The sequence below is a fragment of the Carassius gibelio genome, chromosome B3 (genome assembly GCF_023724105.1).
Source record: "Carassius gibelio isolate Cgi1373 ecotype wild population from Czech Republic chromosome B3, carGib1.2-hapl.c, whole genome shotgun sequence".
NCBI lineage: Eukaryota > Metazoa > Chordata > Actinopteri > Cypriniformes > Cyprinidae > Carassius > Carassius gibelio.
Window position 1 is genome coordinate 14,539,277 of NC_068398.1, and position 14,135 is coordinate 14,553,411.

The 14,135-nt window shown below is 36.1% G+C and overlaps 2 protein-coding genes across 5 annotated transcripts in view; one reads left to right on the plus strand and one right to left on the minus strand.

The window, feature by feature from the left end:
* Window positions 1–7,620, minus strand: part of mmd2a (monocyte to macrophage differentiation-associated 2a) — an 18,377-nt gene extending 10,757 nt beyond the window's left edge. For 2 of the 3 annotated variants that reach the window (XR_008153121.1, XM_052552178.1), the window contains exon 1: window positions 7,471–7,620. Coding sequence is in view for 2 of the 3 variants with exons in the window: in XM_052552178.1 (XP_052408138.1) it covers window positions 7,471–7,535 (65 nt within the window). In the remaining variant the exon portion in view is untranslated. Of the gene's footprint in view, window positions 1–4,080; window positions 4,430–7,470 lie in introns of those variants that run through there. The other variant, XM_052552179.1, reaches the window with a different exon arrangement.
* LOC127953201 (WD repeat domain phosphoinositide-interacting protein 2) lies at window positions 6,173–14,084 on the plus strand. Of its 2 annotated transcripts, none has more exons than XM_052552173.1 (12): window positions 6,173–6,401; window positions 7,486–7,568; window positions 8,652–8,821; window positions 8,929–9,025; window positions 9,227–9,324; window positions 9,427–9,519; window positions 10,166–10,236; window positions 10,329–10,442; window positions 10,662–10,826; window positions 10,911–11,018; window positions 12,163–12,260; window positions 12,339–14,084. In XM_052552173.1, the coding sequence occupies exons 1-12, from the start codon at window positions 6,328–6,330 to the stop codon at window positions 12,449–12,451; spliced, it is 1,284 nt and encodes a 427-aa protein (XP_052408133.1). In that variant the 5' UTR covers window positions 6,173–6,327; the 3' UTR covers window positions 12,452–14,084. The 2 variants fall into 2 exon arrangements, with proteins under 2 accessions (XP_052408133.1, XP_052408134.1); XM_052552174.1 differs by having other exon boundaries at window positions 6,175–6,401; window positions 10,329–10,436.
* Window positions 14,085–14,135: the final 51 nt, after the last annotated feature.

Consider the following 14,135-nt stretch of genomic DNA (forward strand, 5'->3'; position numbering starts at 1 on the left):
TGAAAGACGTCTCTTATGCACACTGCATTTATTTAAAAACACAGTAAAATCAGTTATATTATGAAGTATTACTACAAGTGTCTTCAATTTGGATATATTTAAAAATGTAATTTAGTCCTGTGATGGTAAAGCTGAATTTTCAGCATAATTACTCCAGTCTTCAGAAACCATTCTGATATCCTGATTTGCTGCTCAAGAAACATTTCTTATAATTATCGATATTAAAAACAGTTGTGCCGCTTAGTAACACAATGATATATTTTTTAAAGACTCTTTGATAAATAGAAATTTCAAAAGAACAGCATTTATCTTACATAGAAATCCTTTATAACATCTCTATACCCCCAATTTAATGCGTCTTTGGTAAAAAGTAGTATCATTTACCTTCAAAAATATTAAAAACCTTACTGACCCCAAACTTCATTTCTCACACGTCAACAGTAGGACAGTGTTACAGGTTAAAGTCCTTTTCGAGGTTAATTCAGACTATATGAAACACATTAGCAATCAAGAGCACATAATGTTCAGGTTCAAGAGTATTAGGTAACCTTCTTTGAGGCTCCTCGAGGATTTAATATGCATTCGGATCACATTTTTAGAATTTTCTTGTATTGCACGGTTGCCTAGCATCTGTAACTACTGAACGACGAAGCTAATCCTGCTCGGAATGAGCTCTTTTATGCCACTTACATTGAGCCGCTGATGTATTGAGCGATGATGTCATAGTCTCCATGCCAACCTGAGGCTTGGGATTTTCTTTTTTATTTCCCTCCAAACACTCTTTATCTGTGTGATTTAATTAATGTGCATGAGGACACAGGGAAGAGGGCTAGACTGCCAACCAGAATAAATGAGCGAGCTCTGGAAACCAGCTTACTTTGCTTCTCCGTTATATATCTTGATTATAGCGTGTTTCTAGCAGTTAACAGATTCATTGTCTTCATTTGTCTACCTTGTCAAATATAATTCTGCCTGCCACTAAAACACACAGGCTGACTTAAAGGACTTTTTGTTATGAAACCTGCTTTCATTACATTTTTAGTTTTTCCTCATATCTATTTTTATTTAAATATTTGCTGTAAAGTGTTTTTATTATTGTTATTATTATTAAGCAGATCATATTCTTTATTTTAAAAAAAGTGTGATCCAGGTGTGATAGGAACTGCATTCACAGTCAAACATTCAATTATAATGCCCGAATGCACCAGAGCTGCAAGATCATGCAGAATGTGCCTTTAAGCAACATAGTTATTAGGTATATATAGTGTCACTTGTCATTTCACAATATTTTTTACTATATTCAGGGAAATTTTTACTCAGAGCACTACAGGGCATCCTGTTTTATTATTATGGATTAGTTCATTAAATTAATGTTTTGCATTGCTACAGCACCTGGTGTGTCTCTGCTTGGCCTTTATAAAAGGAATTGCTTTTATATGATGCCATCTGGGGCTAAACTGGGAACACCAATGTCAGTTTGAGACTATTAGATATATGGAAGTATTTTAGCAACACTTCTAAATGTAAAAAATACGTCATGCTCCATACAGTCAATACACACCAATCAATCTAGTTCATTTCACTGATTCACAGACAACACATAAATTCTACAATTCATAACTGAAAATGAAAAGAAAGTTGAAAAAGACAAAGGCATGTTTAGGTGTGAAATGAATAAGCAGCATTTCAAATTCTCAGACTTTTGCGATCCAACACATCTGTGCTGATGTGTCTGTGTGAGAATATGACGATGCCACACTTAAGGGTAAGGGACTGTGAGACTCATCGGTGGCCCATCGCTAGAGAAAACATTCAGAGATTTGGATGTTTACACTTCACAGAGCCTCTAGCAACATGATACACAGTGCTGGTCTTGGGTGTCAGCCAAAAATGATTCAGCTAAGATGTCTGCTCATGCATAATGTGGCCCTACATACTAGTCATGACATCAAACAATGCATTCCAACATGTTAAGGCCAAACTCAAGTTCTTCTTTTTGCAAACCACACAACAAGTGCATTTTGTATAATGCTCTTTCATATAGCAATATCAAATAGCTGAAAACAAATGAATAATAAAATAAAATAGAAGTTTACAACATTTACATGCAAGTAATCAAATGGAAGGCATGATAAAGTTGCTTAGGCTATCCCATCTTTTGGTAAAACCTTGTTCATTATCCTTTCATATGCTCCAGGTTCATGAAGGCCGTTTCTTCTGAGCACAGACAATTAACTGAGTGATTTATTGGTGAGTGTGCTTATTGCATATGACAGAGGCCATGATATCCCGTCCAAAAACCAAATATGCACTCAGATGGCCACAATGCAAGTCTCTTGTAACAAGGAGAATCCAAACCAAAGTCACAAGGGACAAAAAAAAACACAGTCCGACTCACTGTACTATCCTTTATGAGAGGAGACCGAAGGGCACCCTGTGTCTTAGGTTATCAGGTGCTGACAGGTTGAGATTATGACTCAGAGAAACACTGCATCTAGGTACAATAAGACAGTTTGACTAAATTCACCAGTTTAATGCCAGTGTAGCGATATAGTTCACCCAAAAATGAAAATAAATTTATCGTTTAACTTTTCGACTTTAAATAATTGCTTCTGACCAAAAAAAAAAAAAAAAAAAAAAAACACACCATGATCCAGAATAATGCTTTCTCCAATTAAAAACTCCATATGATGTTGTCCTCTCACATCAAAATACACCAATATTTTTGTTTAGAACAGTTTTTCTTTTGTAAACGGTGATTTATCTGTGCATATTTCTCTCCTGATTCAGATAAAACTTTTTTTTTTCACTTTTTTAGAGGAGTATTTTAGTAGCAAGCTACATTAAAAAGTTAAAACTTGTTTACGGATTTGTTTTTTTGTTTTTTACAAACATGCAGATTTTCACAGGATGTGAAGTGGTGGACTGGAGTTGTGTTGGTTACTTGTGATTTTTTTTTTATCAGCTGTTTGGTCTCATTCTGATGGCACCCATTCACTGCAGAAGATCCATTGATGAGCTAATTATGTACATCTAATGTAAATTTCTCCAAATCTGTTGTGATTAAGAAACAGGCTCACTTGCATCTTGGATGGCCTAATGAGAGTAATGCCATTATGGAAAGCAAGTCTTTTAAGTTGTGGCAGCATAAATAAGATAAAACAGTTAGTTATTGTGTGTTATGCATATATTAAGCATTGAGATGCTCTATAAAATGCTCACATTGATTAAAATAGGGAACAAAAACAGCATTTGCATGTTATCCCATATCAACATCCTCTGGGGCAAAGATCTCAAAAGGCAAACACAAAGCCTGCTTATGCTTGCCAAGTATGTGTTCTGACATTGACTAAATTTGTCATTACACAAAACTATCAACACATTTACAATATTTGTATGTCCTATTGAAAAAAAAGAATGTTTTAGTATTAAGTTAATGCTATCTAAAACACTATTCTTTGGAAATCACACTTTTATGGGAATAATAAGAGTTTAATTCTAAGAAGTTCAGTAATTTCACCAAGACAAAATGATTTAAGTGAATAATCGTTTTCTTTTGGGAATAAATTTATGATCAGTTTACATTACTGTAAAAGAAATGGGCCTATACTTCTATAGGCATTAAAATACATGCATACTCTGTCTAAAATGAAAGAGATGTTTCAGCACTACATAAGCAATATGTTTACTGCTGTTTAAAACAAATATTGCGATTCATTTCTATTCATTGTGCACGTGTGTCTGCCTGATGGTCATCCAAATCCTCACCAAAAGCAGGTTGAAGCAGTGCAGAAATAAAATGAAAGTAGAAGTTGACAGAACCTCAAGATTTTCTTTCCCACGAGTTAACACAATGGCTTCTTCAAACATGTTTGAGCTGCTTGTCCACCTCCGGCTCGTGCGGTTTTATTTTGTTTAATAGTATTCTTATTAACAACCATACTCCTTACAAAAATGCTTTTCTGTTATAAATAAAGATGAAAAAAACAACAACTTTGTTTTTGTTTTTTTAAAGTGTAAAGGTTCACCACTTTTTATAATATAAAGAGAACAATGCTCTAAACGTTTTAGATCATTTACCTTCCGAGTTTCGTCCTCCTAAAATCCATACTGTACATATTTGTACATGTTCCCTGCGGAGCTCGCTCCTGGGCAGACAGATTGACTAGACTCCCAGTAAAAGCGACGAGCAAACTCCGAGTCCGGATGTTTCAAGCGTGTCCAAAACTTGGAAGAAAGCAGCACTGCCTCAACAAGCGCGTGAAGAAGACTTTCACTGCACAGCACGCGCACACGAGCAGAGCTGCTAGAGAGTGACAGCGGGTTTTAGTAATAATCATCAAGCGCCTCGCGAGCCTCTGTGTCAGGAATGCAGCTGCGCTCAATCCCCTCTCCGCCCCTTCGCTTTCGACAAAGTGAACTTGGAAGCGGCTCGTGCGAGCCAACTGCATCATGTCTGCTCTTTGCGCGTCATGTAGGCTAGCGGATATTTGCTTTAGAAGTGTTTGTTTAGAAAGACGTTAATAAACTAACCTCTCTGATATATGTTACATGCACGCTATTTTGTGGAGCACAAATTTTTTTACTAAAAAAAAAAGTAGGATGTAGCCATATGTGAAGTTCAGATGCAAAAGCCTCAAAGTGCCGTTTGAAATTTTCTTCTAAAATTAGCATTTTTATCAGGCTCCTATGCTCCGTTATTTCACTTAAATTACTGAACCATCACATGAGAGAAAATACTTTTTCTAAAATACTAATTTAAGAGGAAGTTTCAGACGTCACTTTGAGGCTTTTGCATTTTAACTCTTCATACATCTTAGGATGTTAAATTAGATCCTTTTTAACAAAAACTTTTTTTTTTTATTATTTGCTCAGTTTTAAAACTGGTCATTATTTATATGACTGAAAGCAACAATTACAATGGGTCAGGTATCACATCTAAACATTTCTGACCCAGTCACAGCACATTTTCTATTTGACATAGAGTTAACACTTAGAGAAAAAGCGCACGAGGCCCTCTGCTGGTTAAATAAGTTTACAACATTTCAATATCTGCGTCTCATCATCCATCGTGATTGCAGAGATGGCTTGAATACTTTATCTGGTATAGTGGTTTTCAACCAGGGGGCCTCAAACAGACTTAAAATAGTTTTAATTAAGGCAAAAAAAAAAAAAAAAAAAAACTGAAAATGATATTTTATTAGTATGTTTCTGAAATGGAACAGTTTGAACCTTTAGACAAAATATGAGAGAAAAACCAAATAAATAATTTAATATCTTAGATGTTTACATTTTTGTCATATTTGATAATAGGCTTTTATGGCCTATACTGTTATCATGAAAATATAGAGGTCATACCTGAGAAGGAAAAAACATTTTATTTAGAGGTCCAAACTGAGCAAAAAATATGCAATTTGGTGCAAATGTTGTCATTTATATGTACAAAAGTAAGGTTAAATTGTAATACCTTATAATAATGTAAATCAGTGAAATTGTATGGGCCTAATGGTAGCAGTAAGCAGACTGCATATACATTTCAATTGTCATCCAAAAAAAGAAATGTTAAATTATATTTAAATGCTTAGTTTTATTATCAAAACAAAAATTACGCACTGCTATGACTGAGAGGCACAGTTTTCCTCAAAAGTTATCATATTTGATACTGACATTTTAACATTCGTTTTTTTAACAATGTATGGATAATCAAGTAGACTAAATATAAGTTGCATCAGACCAGTAATGAATTAATAAGTAATATTTATAACAATTTATAGAATTTTTCTTACAATTAGGCTACTTTACTAAAGATTTCACAGCTACACGTACTAAAACTTAAGTGAACTATCAGAGGGCAGAATGTAAGTAGAAAATTGTGCAAAATTTTAATAAAAATGTTTTTATTAATTAAATTAATTTAATTTTAATTTCAAAATAGTTTTTCAGCAAAGTTTTAATCATGTGGACTGCATTGTAGACAGCCTAAGAGTCAAAAAGTTGAGAACCACTATAAAGGTTATATATTCTCAATTATGAGGCCTCACTGTGAAACCTCTAAAATTAATTGTGATTAATTGTATAAACGTTTCGCAAACCATTTGAAAACATTCCCACTCTAGTGAGAAATAGAGCACCTTTCCCTTTAATTAGAATGCGTGCAACAGCCAGTGCGCATGCGCACGAAAAGGTGCAACAGTGGCTGGTAGAAAAACAACAACATTCATTGGAACAAGGGTGGAACTTATGGCAGTGCGAGACACCAGATTGCACTGATCTAACCCACGTCTGAACCTTTTCACTTCGGCTTAATCTGTCAATGGTGTCGAGCAAATGAACCTGGCCAGTCAGAGCGGAGAGGCCGGCTGCAGCCAGCTGCTCTTCGCCAACTTTAACCAGGATAACACGTAAGAGAAGAACCACGCTACTGCTGGCCTAACTGCCCGACAGCAGATACTGACACAATGCTGTCAGTATAATCAGCGAATAATCGCACTGCAGTCGTGCGAAGCTTCGTTCCTTATAATGGGAGCGATTTCGTTGTGTCTCATTTGTGCAAATATGATGATAAAGCGGGCTAACCAGCTAAAACAGTCACCGTTGTTATGCTTTATGGCTTTTAATTTGGTCTCTCTTAAGACAGTTACCCAATATGTGTTAATGCAGCTTTGTTTTAATAAATCAGCACCCAGTTTTATCCTGTAAAGTAACGTTAACGCCAGACAAATGGACACACGAGACTTGTAGCACTAGCGCCCATGCTAACGAAAAAAAACTAATATTTGCTCTTCTGCGAAGCTTTATGTCAACCTAATCGTGTAAAATCTTAAATAAGGGATGTAAATTAACATTTGATTGTATATAAAATTTAGCAAGTGTTAAATAGGGTTGTTATCGTTGTGTTTATCGAAGTAACTTAGAAAGACAGCAATAGTAACTCAACTGTTAGCAACACCAGAGTTATGACTCTGACTTAAAACTGAGCTCTCGTTTTGTGTTTTTTGAATGTCTGATTTAAAATTAGCTGCCTGAAAGAGAGTTACTTTACAATTAAATTTCTTACTATATATATATATATATATATATATATATATATATATATATATATATATATATATATATATAAATAAGCCGTTTGTTTGTCTTTCCGAATCTCGTCACCAAAGAACCAGCTGTCAAGTTATCCAAAACTTATTATTTAGTCTCCACTGTTTGTGCCACTGTAACCACTGGCTCACCTCACTGACAATACTGCCAGTGTTTTATTACTAATAACAGCTGCTACATTTCTCCACTATAGAAAGTAAACTACTTTAAAATATTTCTCATGGCTTTTGTATCTTTAAGATCAAGCATGTCACATTACACCATGAGGATTGCAAAACAACCCTTTAACACATTTCACCATCAGGTCAACAACCTGTTTTAGTCATTAAGCAAACGAGTAGACCATAAACTGCGTTTTATTATTGTTACCTCTTTGCTTTCCAGATCCCTAGCTGTTGGTACCAAGTCCGGCTACAAGTTTTTCTCCTTGTCATCAGTGGACAAATTGGAACAAATCTATGAATGTAGTAAGTACTTTTTGTAGTAATTTAATGTCAGCCTTCATAAGCTTGTGTAGACATGCAAATCATATCTAGAATGGCTGCTTTTACCTCTGGCATGATACGAGTCGATTGAAGGGGCTGATAATGTCTTTTTGCTCTCTCTGGAGGTCAGAGATATTCAGGGGGGTACAAACAGTTTGAAAAATGTGAGAGACCTTGAAAATGATTCACACGGATCGTTCTGTTCCTGGATGCTGATGGGCAACGTTCCAATGGAACATTCCAGCTGTGCTAAAATAGTGTCTTTAGAGGCCAGCTAGTGAGCTAAATTTAGATGTCAGTAAACAATTATATCTTATAGTGTAAGGATGGCTCTAGAATTTACTTGATAAAACTTTAAATGAAAATGATTGCATTATATTTCCTTTATTGTAATACTGGTTTTATAAAGGGAGTCAGCACTCAAGTGCATGCACACTTTGTGCCTGCCTTTTAACGGTCCTAATCTTTGGCTGAGTTCAGAATAAAGCCTGTTTTCCTGTCTGTTATTGTTTAATCTTCAAATAGTAAGAAAGCCGGATGTAGACATTTCAAAATATCCAGGGATTTGTTATTTTTTCCTATGTCCCTGTAGACCACATGTTCTCAAACGAGAGCCTTCACAAACCTCCCAAGGAGGATGCAGGATGGCTTACAAGTACCTAAATTAATAAATTTATATATATATATTAATATATATATTTAATATAGATAAATAAATAAAAAATATATAATAATAATTAATATCCTACTTAATATAATAACATCTTTTTGTTACTGGAGAACATTTTGAATATTATTTCATCACAAAATGAATCTTGGTTAATTAAATGAATAAATCAATACTCCCAGTTTCTGTAAAAAAAAAAAAATAATTAAAATCAAAGCAGCTTAATTACAGCAGAAATACTGAAACTTAGTAGCTTCTATTATAGGGGAAGCCTTTGAATAATAAATGAGGAGCCGTTGAGTTAAAACGGTTGAGAATCTTCACTGTCGTCTATTCTAAATGTTTGCATGAGTGTGGTACAGAAGACATGTTTTGTATTCTCATGTATTTGTGCTCAGCTGACACAGAAGATGTGTGCATCGTGGAGAGATTGTTCTCCAGCAGCCTCGTCGCTATTGTCAGCCTTAAGGCACCTAGGAAGCTGAAAGTCTGTCACTTCAAGAAAGGGACTGAGATATGCAACTACAGCTACTCAAACACTATACTGGCTGTAAAACTGAACAGACAGGTGAGTCAGTAAGCATCCGTTTCCTGTGACACATGTTTATAGTATTGTGTTTTATTACAAGTGAAGAGGCTGTATGAGAATGTTGCAATCTTGCTTTATTTCCACAGAGACTGATAGTGTGTTTAGAGGAGTCACTCTATATCCACAACATTAGGGATATGAAAGTACTACATACCATTCGAGAGACCCCTCCGAATCCTTCCGGTGGGTACCGCTGCTTGCCATCAGTGCATCATTGTTAGTGTGATGTTTTTTCCAGACTGTATTGGGGAAGTGCATGTAGTAGCTTCTTCTTTCAGAATGATCTTATGCTATATTTATGTTTGGGGTACTGACTCGTTACTAATGGCCTTGCTGACAGACAGATGTTTGTGATTATTAATATATGTCACTAAACATTTATAGGACTATGTGCCCTGTCAATCAGTAATGACAACTGTTACTTGGCCTATCCGGGAAGTGCAACAATTGGAGAGGTACAAGTTTTTGACACGGTCAATCTGGTAAGTAGTATTTAGTTTCAACGTTTGCCATAGTTATGGCTTTAAGTTATTGTGTTAAACAGGGTTGGTCACTATGTCTGTGTGTATGATATTCTTCCCCAGAGGGCAGCTAACATGATACCTGCCCACGATAGTCCACTAGCAGCTCTGGCGTTCGATGCAAGCGGCACTAAATTGGCCACAGCATCTGAGAAGGTAGAGCGCTGTGTGTGTGTGTGAGACTCATTCAGACTATAATACAGTGGCTACAGTTGTTTGGTTGATAATGAAATGAATTATAGCTCCAGTTTTTCAATTTTTTATGACATTTTCTCACTTGTATGCACTGTCTTTCAAAACATGCACTGTCTTTCAAAACATTTTACAAAGTTATTAGAATTTAAAATATCTTTTTTTGTGTGTGTAATTTATTCCTGTTTAATTTATTCCTCATCATTACTCAAGTCTTCAGAGTCACCTGATTCTTCAGAAATCATTCTGATATACTGATTTAGTGCTTAAGAAGCATTTCTTACTGTTATTAATGCTAAAAACAGTTGTGCTGCTTAATATTCTTGTGGATACATTTGTGGATACATTTTAGTTTTTTTTTTGTTTCTTTGATGAATAGAAAATGCAAAAAAAAACCTGCATTGTTTTGAAAAAGTCTGCAACATTATAAATATCTCTACTGTCACTTTTGAGCAATTTAATGTGTCCTTGATTAATAAAAGTAGTATTTTGTTTTGATTGGAAGTGTTTGCATACTGACCTTCAAGATTAAAAGTGCTGAATAATAGATCAAGAATTGTTTCCTAAAAAGTTACATTTTTGAAACCCTTTTTTTCTTGGTATTATTTAGGGCACTGTAATCCGAGTTTTCTCCATTCCAGAGGGCCAAAAGCTCTTTGAGTTCCGGAGGGGAGTAAAGAGGTAGTAAACTTTATTACTGTATTGATACAAAACACCAAGAATTATAATATGCACACAGAGTAAATGCATTTGATTTGATTATCCCTCTACAGATGTGTGAGCATCTGTTCCCTCGCCTTCAGTATGGAGGGACTCTATCTGTCTGCCTCAAGCAACACGGAGACGGTGCATATTTTTAAGCTGGAGACCCAGAGAGAGAAGTCAGTGTAATGATGCCCACTGAAATAAGTGGTTTTCAGACCTTCTTCTCACATCTCAAATACAAAATGCTGTGGATTTGTTCTTTTTTTTGTTGTTTGTTTGAGTAAGATAAAACCTCCTTCTGATAACAGATCTGCAAGCTGCACATAAAACAGAACATAGACATAACTTTCTATTTCAGGTTTTTATTTATTTTGCAAACAACTTGTGTTTTTCCATCTTAGGCCCCAAGAGGAGCCCACTACTTGGACAGGATACTTTGGAAAAGTACTGATGGCCTCCACAACATACCTGCCCGCACATGTAACAGAGATGTTCACTCAAGGAAGGGCATTTGCTACAGTCAGACTGCCCTTTTCAGGTCATAAGAACATCTGCGCTCTGGCCATGTGAGAAAACCATTCAAGCTAGAGACTGTAGCTGCTATCAGGATAGATGTGTCTCTGATTATCTTGCTTGTGATTGGTTTCTAGAATCCAGAAGATCCCACGCCTGCTGGTGGCTGCAGCAGATGGCTATCTTTACCTGTACAATCTGGACCCACAGGAGGGGGGAGAGTGCACACTAATGAAACAGCATAAGTGAGATCCAGTGTTACCAAGCTAAAACGATCCATCAGAATACTAGTCTATACACTTATCGTAAAAGTTTGGGGTTGTTAAGGGGTGGTATTTTGAATTGTTTTTTGAAATGCTCATATAGGCTGTGTATATATAAATAAACATGAATATATTTTAAAATGCAATTCATTCCTGAGATAGCAAAGTAATTTATTCCTGTGAAATATCAAAGCGGGATGCTTCAGAAATCGTTCTAATATGCTGATTTGTTTGGAAATATTTCTTATCGATATTGAAAACAGTTTATCAGGTTTTTTTTTTTCAGGATTCTTTGATGAATAGAAAGTTTAAAAGAAAAGCATTCATTTGAAATAGAAATCTTTTGTAACATAAATGGCTTTACTGTCACTTCTGATCAATTTCATGCATCCTTGCTGAAGAAAAGCATTAATTTCTTTCAGAAAAATATCTTAGTGACCCCAAACTTCTGAACAGTAATCTGTAGATAAATAGAATATTTTTGCTGGTTATTGAGTATCCTGTATAATTTACTGTGAACCTAAAACAGGTTTTAATGTGTTGTGCTGGATCTCATTGGTTGTGATTTTAGCATTTTCTTTGCTTTTTTCTCTTAGTTGAAATATTAAAAAAACAAACATTTGTTTTGTTTTGTTTACCGTATTTTCCAGACTATAAGTCACACTTTTTTTCATAGTTTGGCTGGTCCTGCGACTTATAGTGGTGCGGCTTATTTATCAAAATTAATTTGACATGAACCGAGAGAAATGAACCAATAGAAAACATTACCGTCTACAGCCGCCAGAGGGCGCTCTGTTACTCAGTTCTCCTGTAGTGCACACTGAAGAGACAGAGCGCCCTCTCGTGGCTGTAGACGGTAATGTTTTCTATTGGTTCTTGGTTCTAAATAAATGGGACTTATAGTCCAGTGCAACTTATATGTTTTTTTCCTCGTCATGACGTATTTTTGGACTCATGCAACTTATACTCGGGTGCGACTTATAGTCAGAAAAATACGGTAGTTTAAATTTAGCTTGTTTTGTTTGTTTGTGTACAGTAAAAACAGCATTTTTAATTTAAGGATTGCATTAAAGCGTTTGTATTGTATTGTATTTAATTCCTCGTGTAAATGTGTTTCGTCTTTTAGGTTAGATGGAAGTGTAGAGGCAGCGAATGAAATCCTTGAGCAAACAGCTCACGACCGGCCGCTTGTGGCACAGACCTACAGTGCTGCTGTTGCCAAAGGTAAGAAGCTTTCATTTTCACTCAAAGTATGAAAGAATGAAAATGTTCAGATGGCCTTGTATGGTTCCACTGGCTCAGGTTACACTGAGGATCAGGGGGCGGTGGGGGGTGCCGGGGTGGAGGAGGACATGAACGCCCTGCACCTGGACGAAGAGAACGAGCAGCCTCCATTAATCCTGGAAACAGACTGAGCTGTCCTGGGCAGAAGATGGAAGCGACTGAGTGACATTGCAGAGGGGGTTTCCTCCTCTGGTGCTGCTATGGACATGTGTGACCTGATAAGAGAAAGGGATTCAAAGAGAGATCATTTTAAAGCAAGCCTAGCTGTAGCCTTATTATGTCTGTTGTTGCGTATAGATGTTTCCCATCCCCCATCCTTGTGGCTTTATAAAACCTGGTGAATTTTTTTCTTTGCTTTCCTTTTTTTTTAAGGCCAAGTTATGTCCTTAATCAGACCAAAATATGAAATCCAAGCTGCAGGTGTCCCGTTTCTTAGCTTTGCATGTACATGTGCCAAGATTAGAAGTTCTAGAAAACCTTAGCTTTCATGTGAATGGTTCTGATGTGTTCGCTGGCCATTTCTCCTCTTGAACTTTGACAAACACTTGTGTGCTTGTGCATTTGTGTCTTTTTTTTTTTATTGTGATTGAAAGCGAACTGGCTTGCACCTCCTGCTATACGTCTCCACACAACTGTGCAGTGTCTGCGTTGTTGAAGTTCCTTACCACTCATCAACATCTGTGGCTGTGCAATGGCACCAAGATGTGAATGTTGTCCTGTAATAACAATGTATATGATGTGTTAACATGGACGGCCTGGTTACGTTACTGTGTTTATAACAGGCTGAGAGAGTTGTTTTTAGTTTTATCTTGAATGACTGCATCTGTACGCACATACGCTTTACAGTACTCTTTTAATTAATCCCATGCCACATTATGGGGTAAATGGGCAACGTGGAGAACAAAACTTTAATTTGGTTTTGAATTACCCCTAGTGTCTTCATTTGGCCTGATTTCTTTTGAAGTTTTATTATTTTAAGTTACAAACACTTAAGTAACCTCAGTTGTAGAACGGACGACTGATGAAGGCGTTTAATGTATTGATTTGAGAGGGAACTAGCCTGTGATGAATGTGGTTTTAAGAGGCAGTTAGTCATCAACTTGTTTCAAGGACATTTGTGTTTTATTCGTAATGAAAGAATGAATGAAGGAAGGAAGGAAGCTGTCTCTTTGATTTATTCTCAATACCAGCAGCTGATGATTGCTCATGAGCCTCATTTTAGGTAGGTCCCTATTTTGGAGGCCTTGTCCTTTGCAAAGAAGAAAATCTGAATATATTTCACCAAAACGTCAATCTTTTAGTAAAAGGTTGCAGAATTTAGCTTACAAATGGGGTGTGTTCTCTTTAAGACATCCCTGTGGTCTGGCAGTCGCACCAGAACAGGTCAAACATTTCATGTGATAACCAGGGTCCTTTTGAATAATGAGAGGACCAGGGTTTATGAATGTAATTAACATATATTTACAAAACGCAAGTGTGTCCAAATAAGCACACAGGTCAAACAGACGGTATAGGCCTTCAGAGATACCGTCTGAATTCTTGGAGCTCTAAAGGATCTTGAGATCATTTGTAGCATGATTGTCTCTTGAGCATGTTTTGATGTTGCATATCAACAAATGTCAAGGTCAGTAATAAAATGACTTCTGTTCTCATCAGCCAGTGAGCCCTAATCCCCCAAGGCCACTTTAATCTGTTTTCTAATGATTTTTGTATAAAATGTAAATTGTTCCATTTAAAGATTAAATAAATCCTCTGTTGAAAATGTCTTGGCGTTTTTTTGTTTTGTTTTACCCATCTCATTCCTTCCTTCAGTTT

Excerpts from the sequence above, each read along its gene's own strand:
- LOC127953201 (XM_052552173.1), top strand. The coding sequence starts at position 6,328 with ATGAACCTGGCCAGTCAGAGCGGAGAGGCCGGCTGCAGCCAGCTGCTC. Across the intron at positions 9,325-9,426 it reads TTTTTGACACGGTCAATCTG|AGGGCAGCTAACATGATACC; the intron begins GTAAGTAGTATT and ends ATTCTTCCCCAG. Across the intron at positions 11,019-12,162 it reads ACACTAATGAAACAGCATAA|GTTAGATGGAAGTGTAGAGG; the intron begins GTGAGATCCAGT and ends TTCGTCTTTTAG.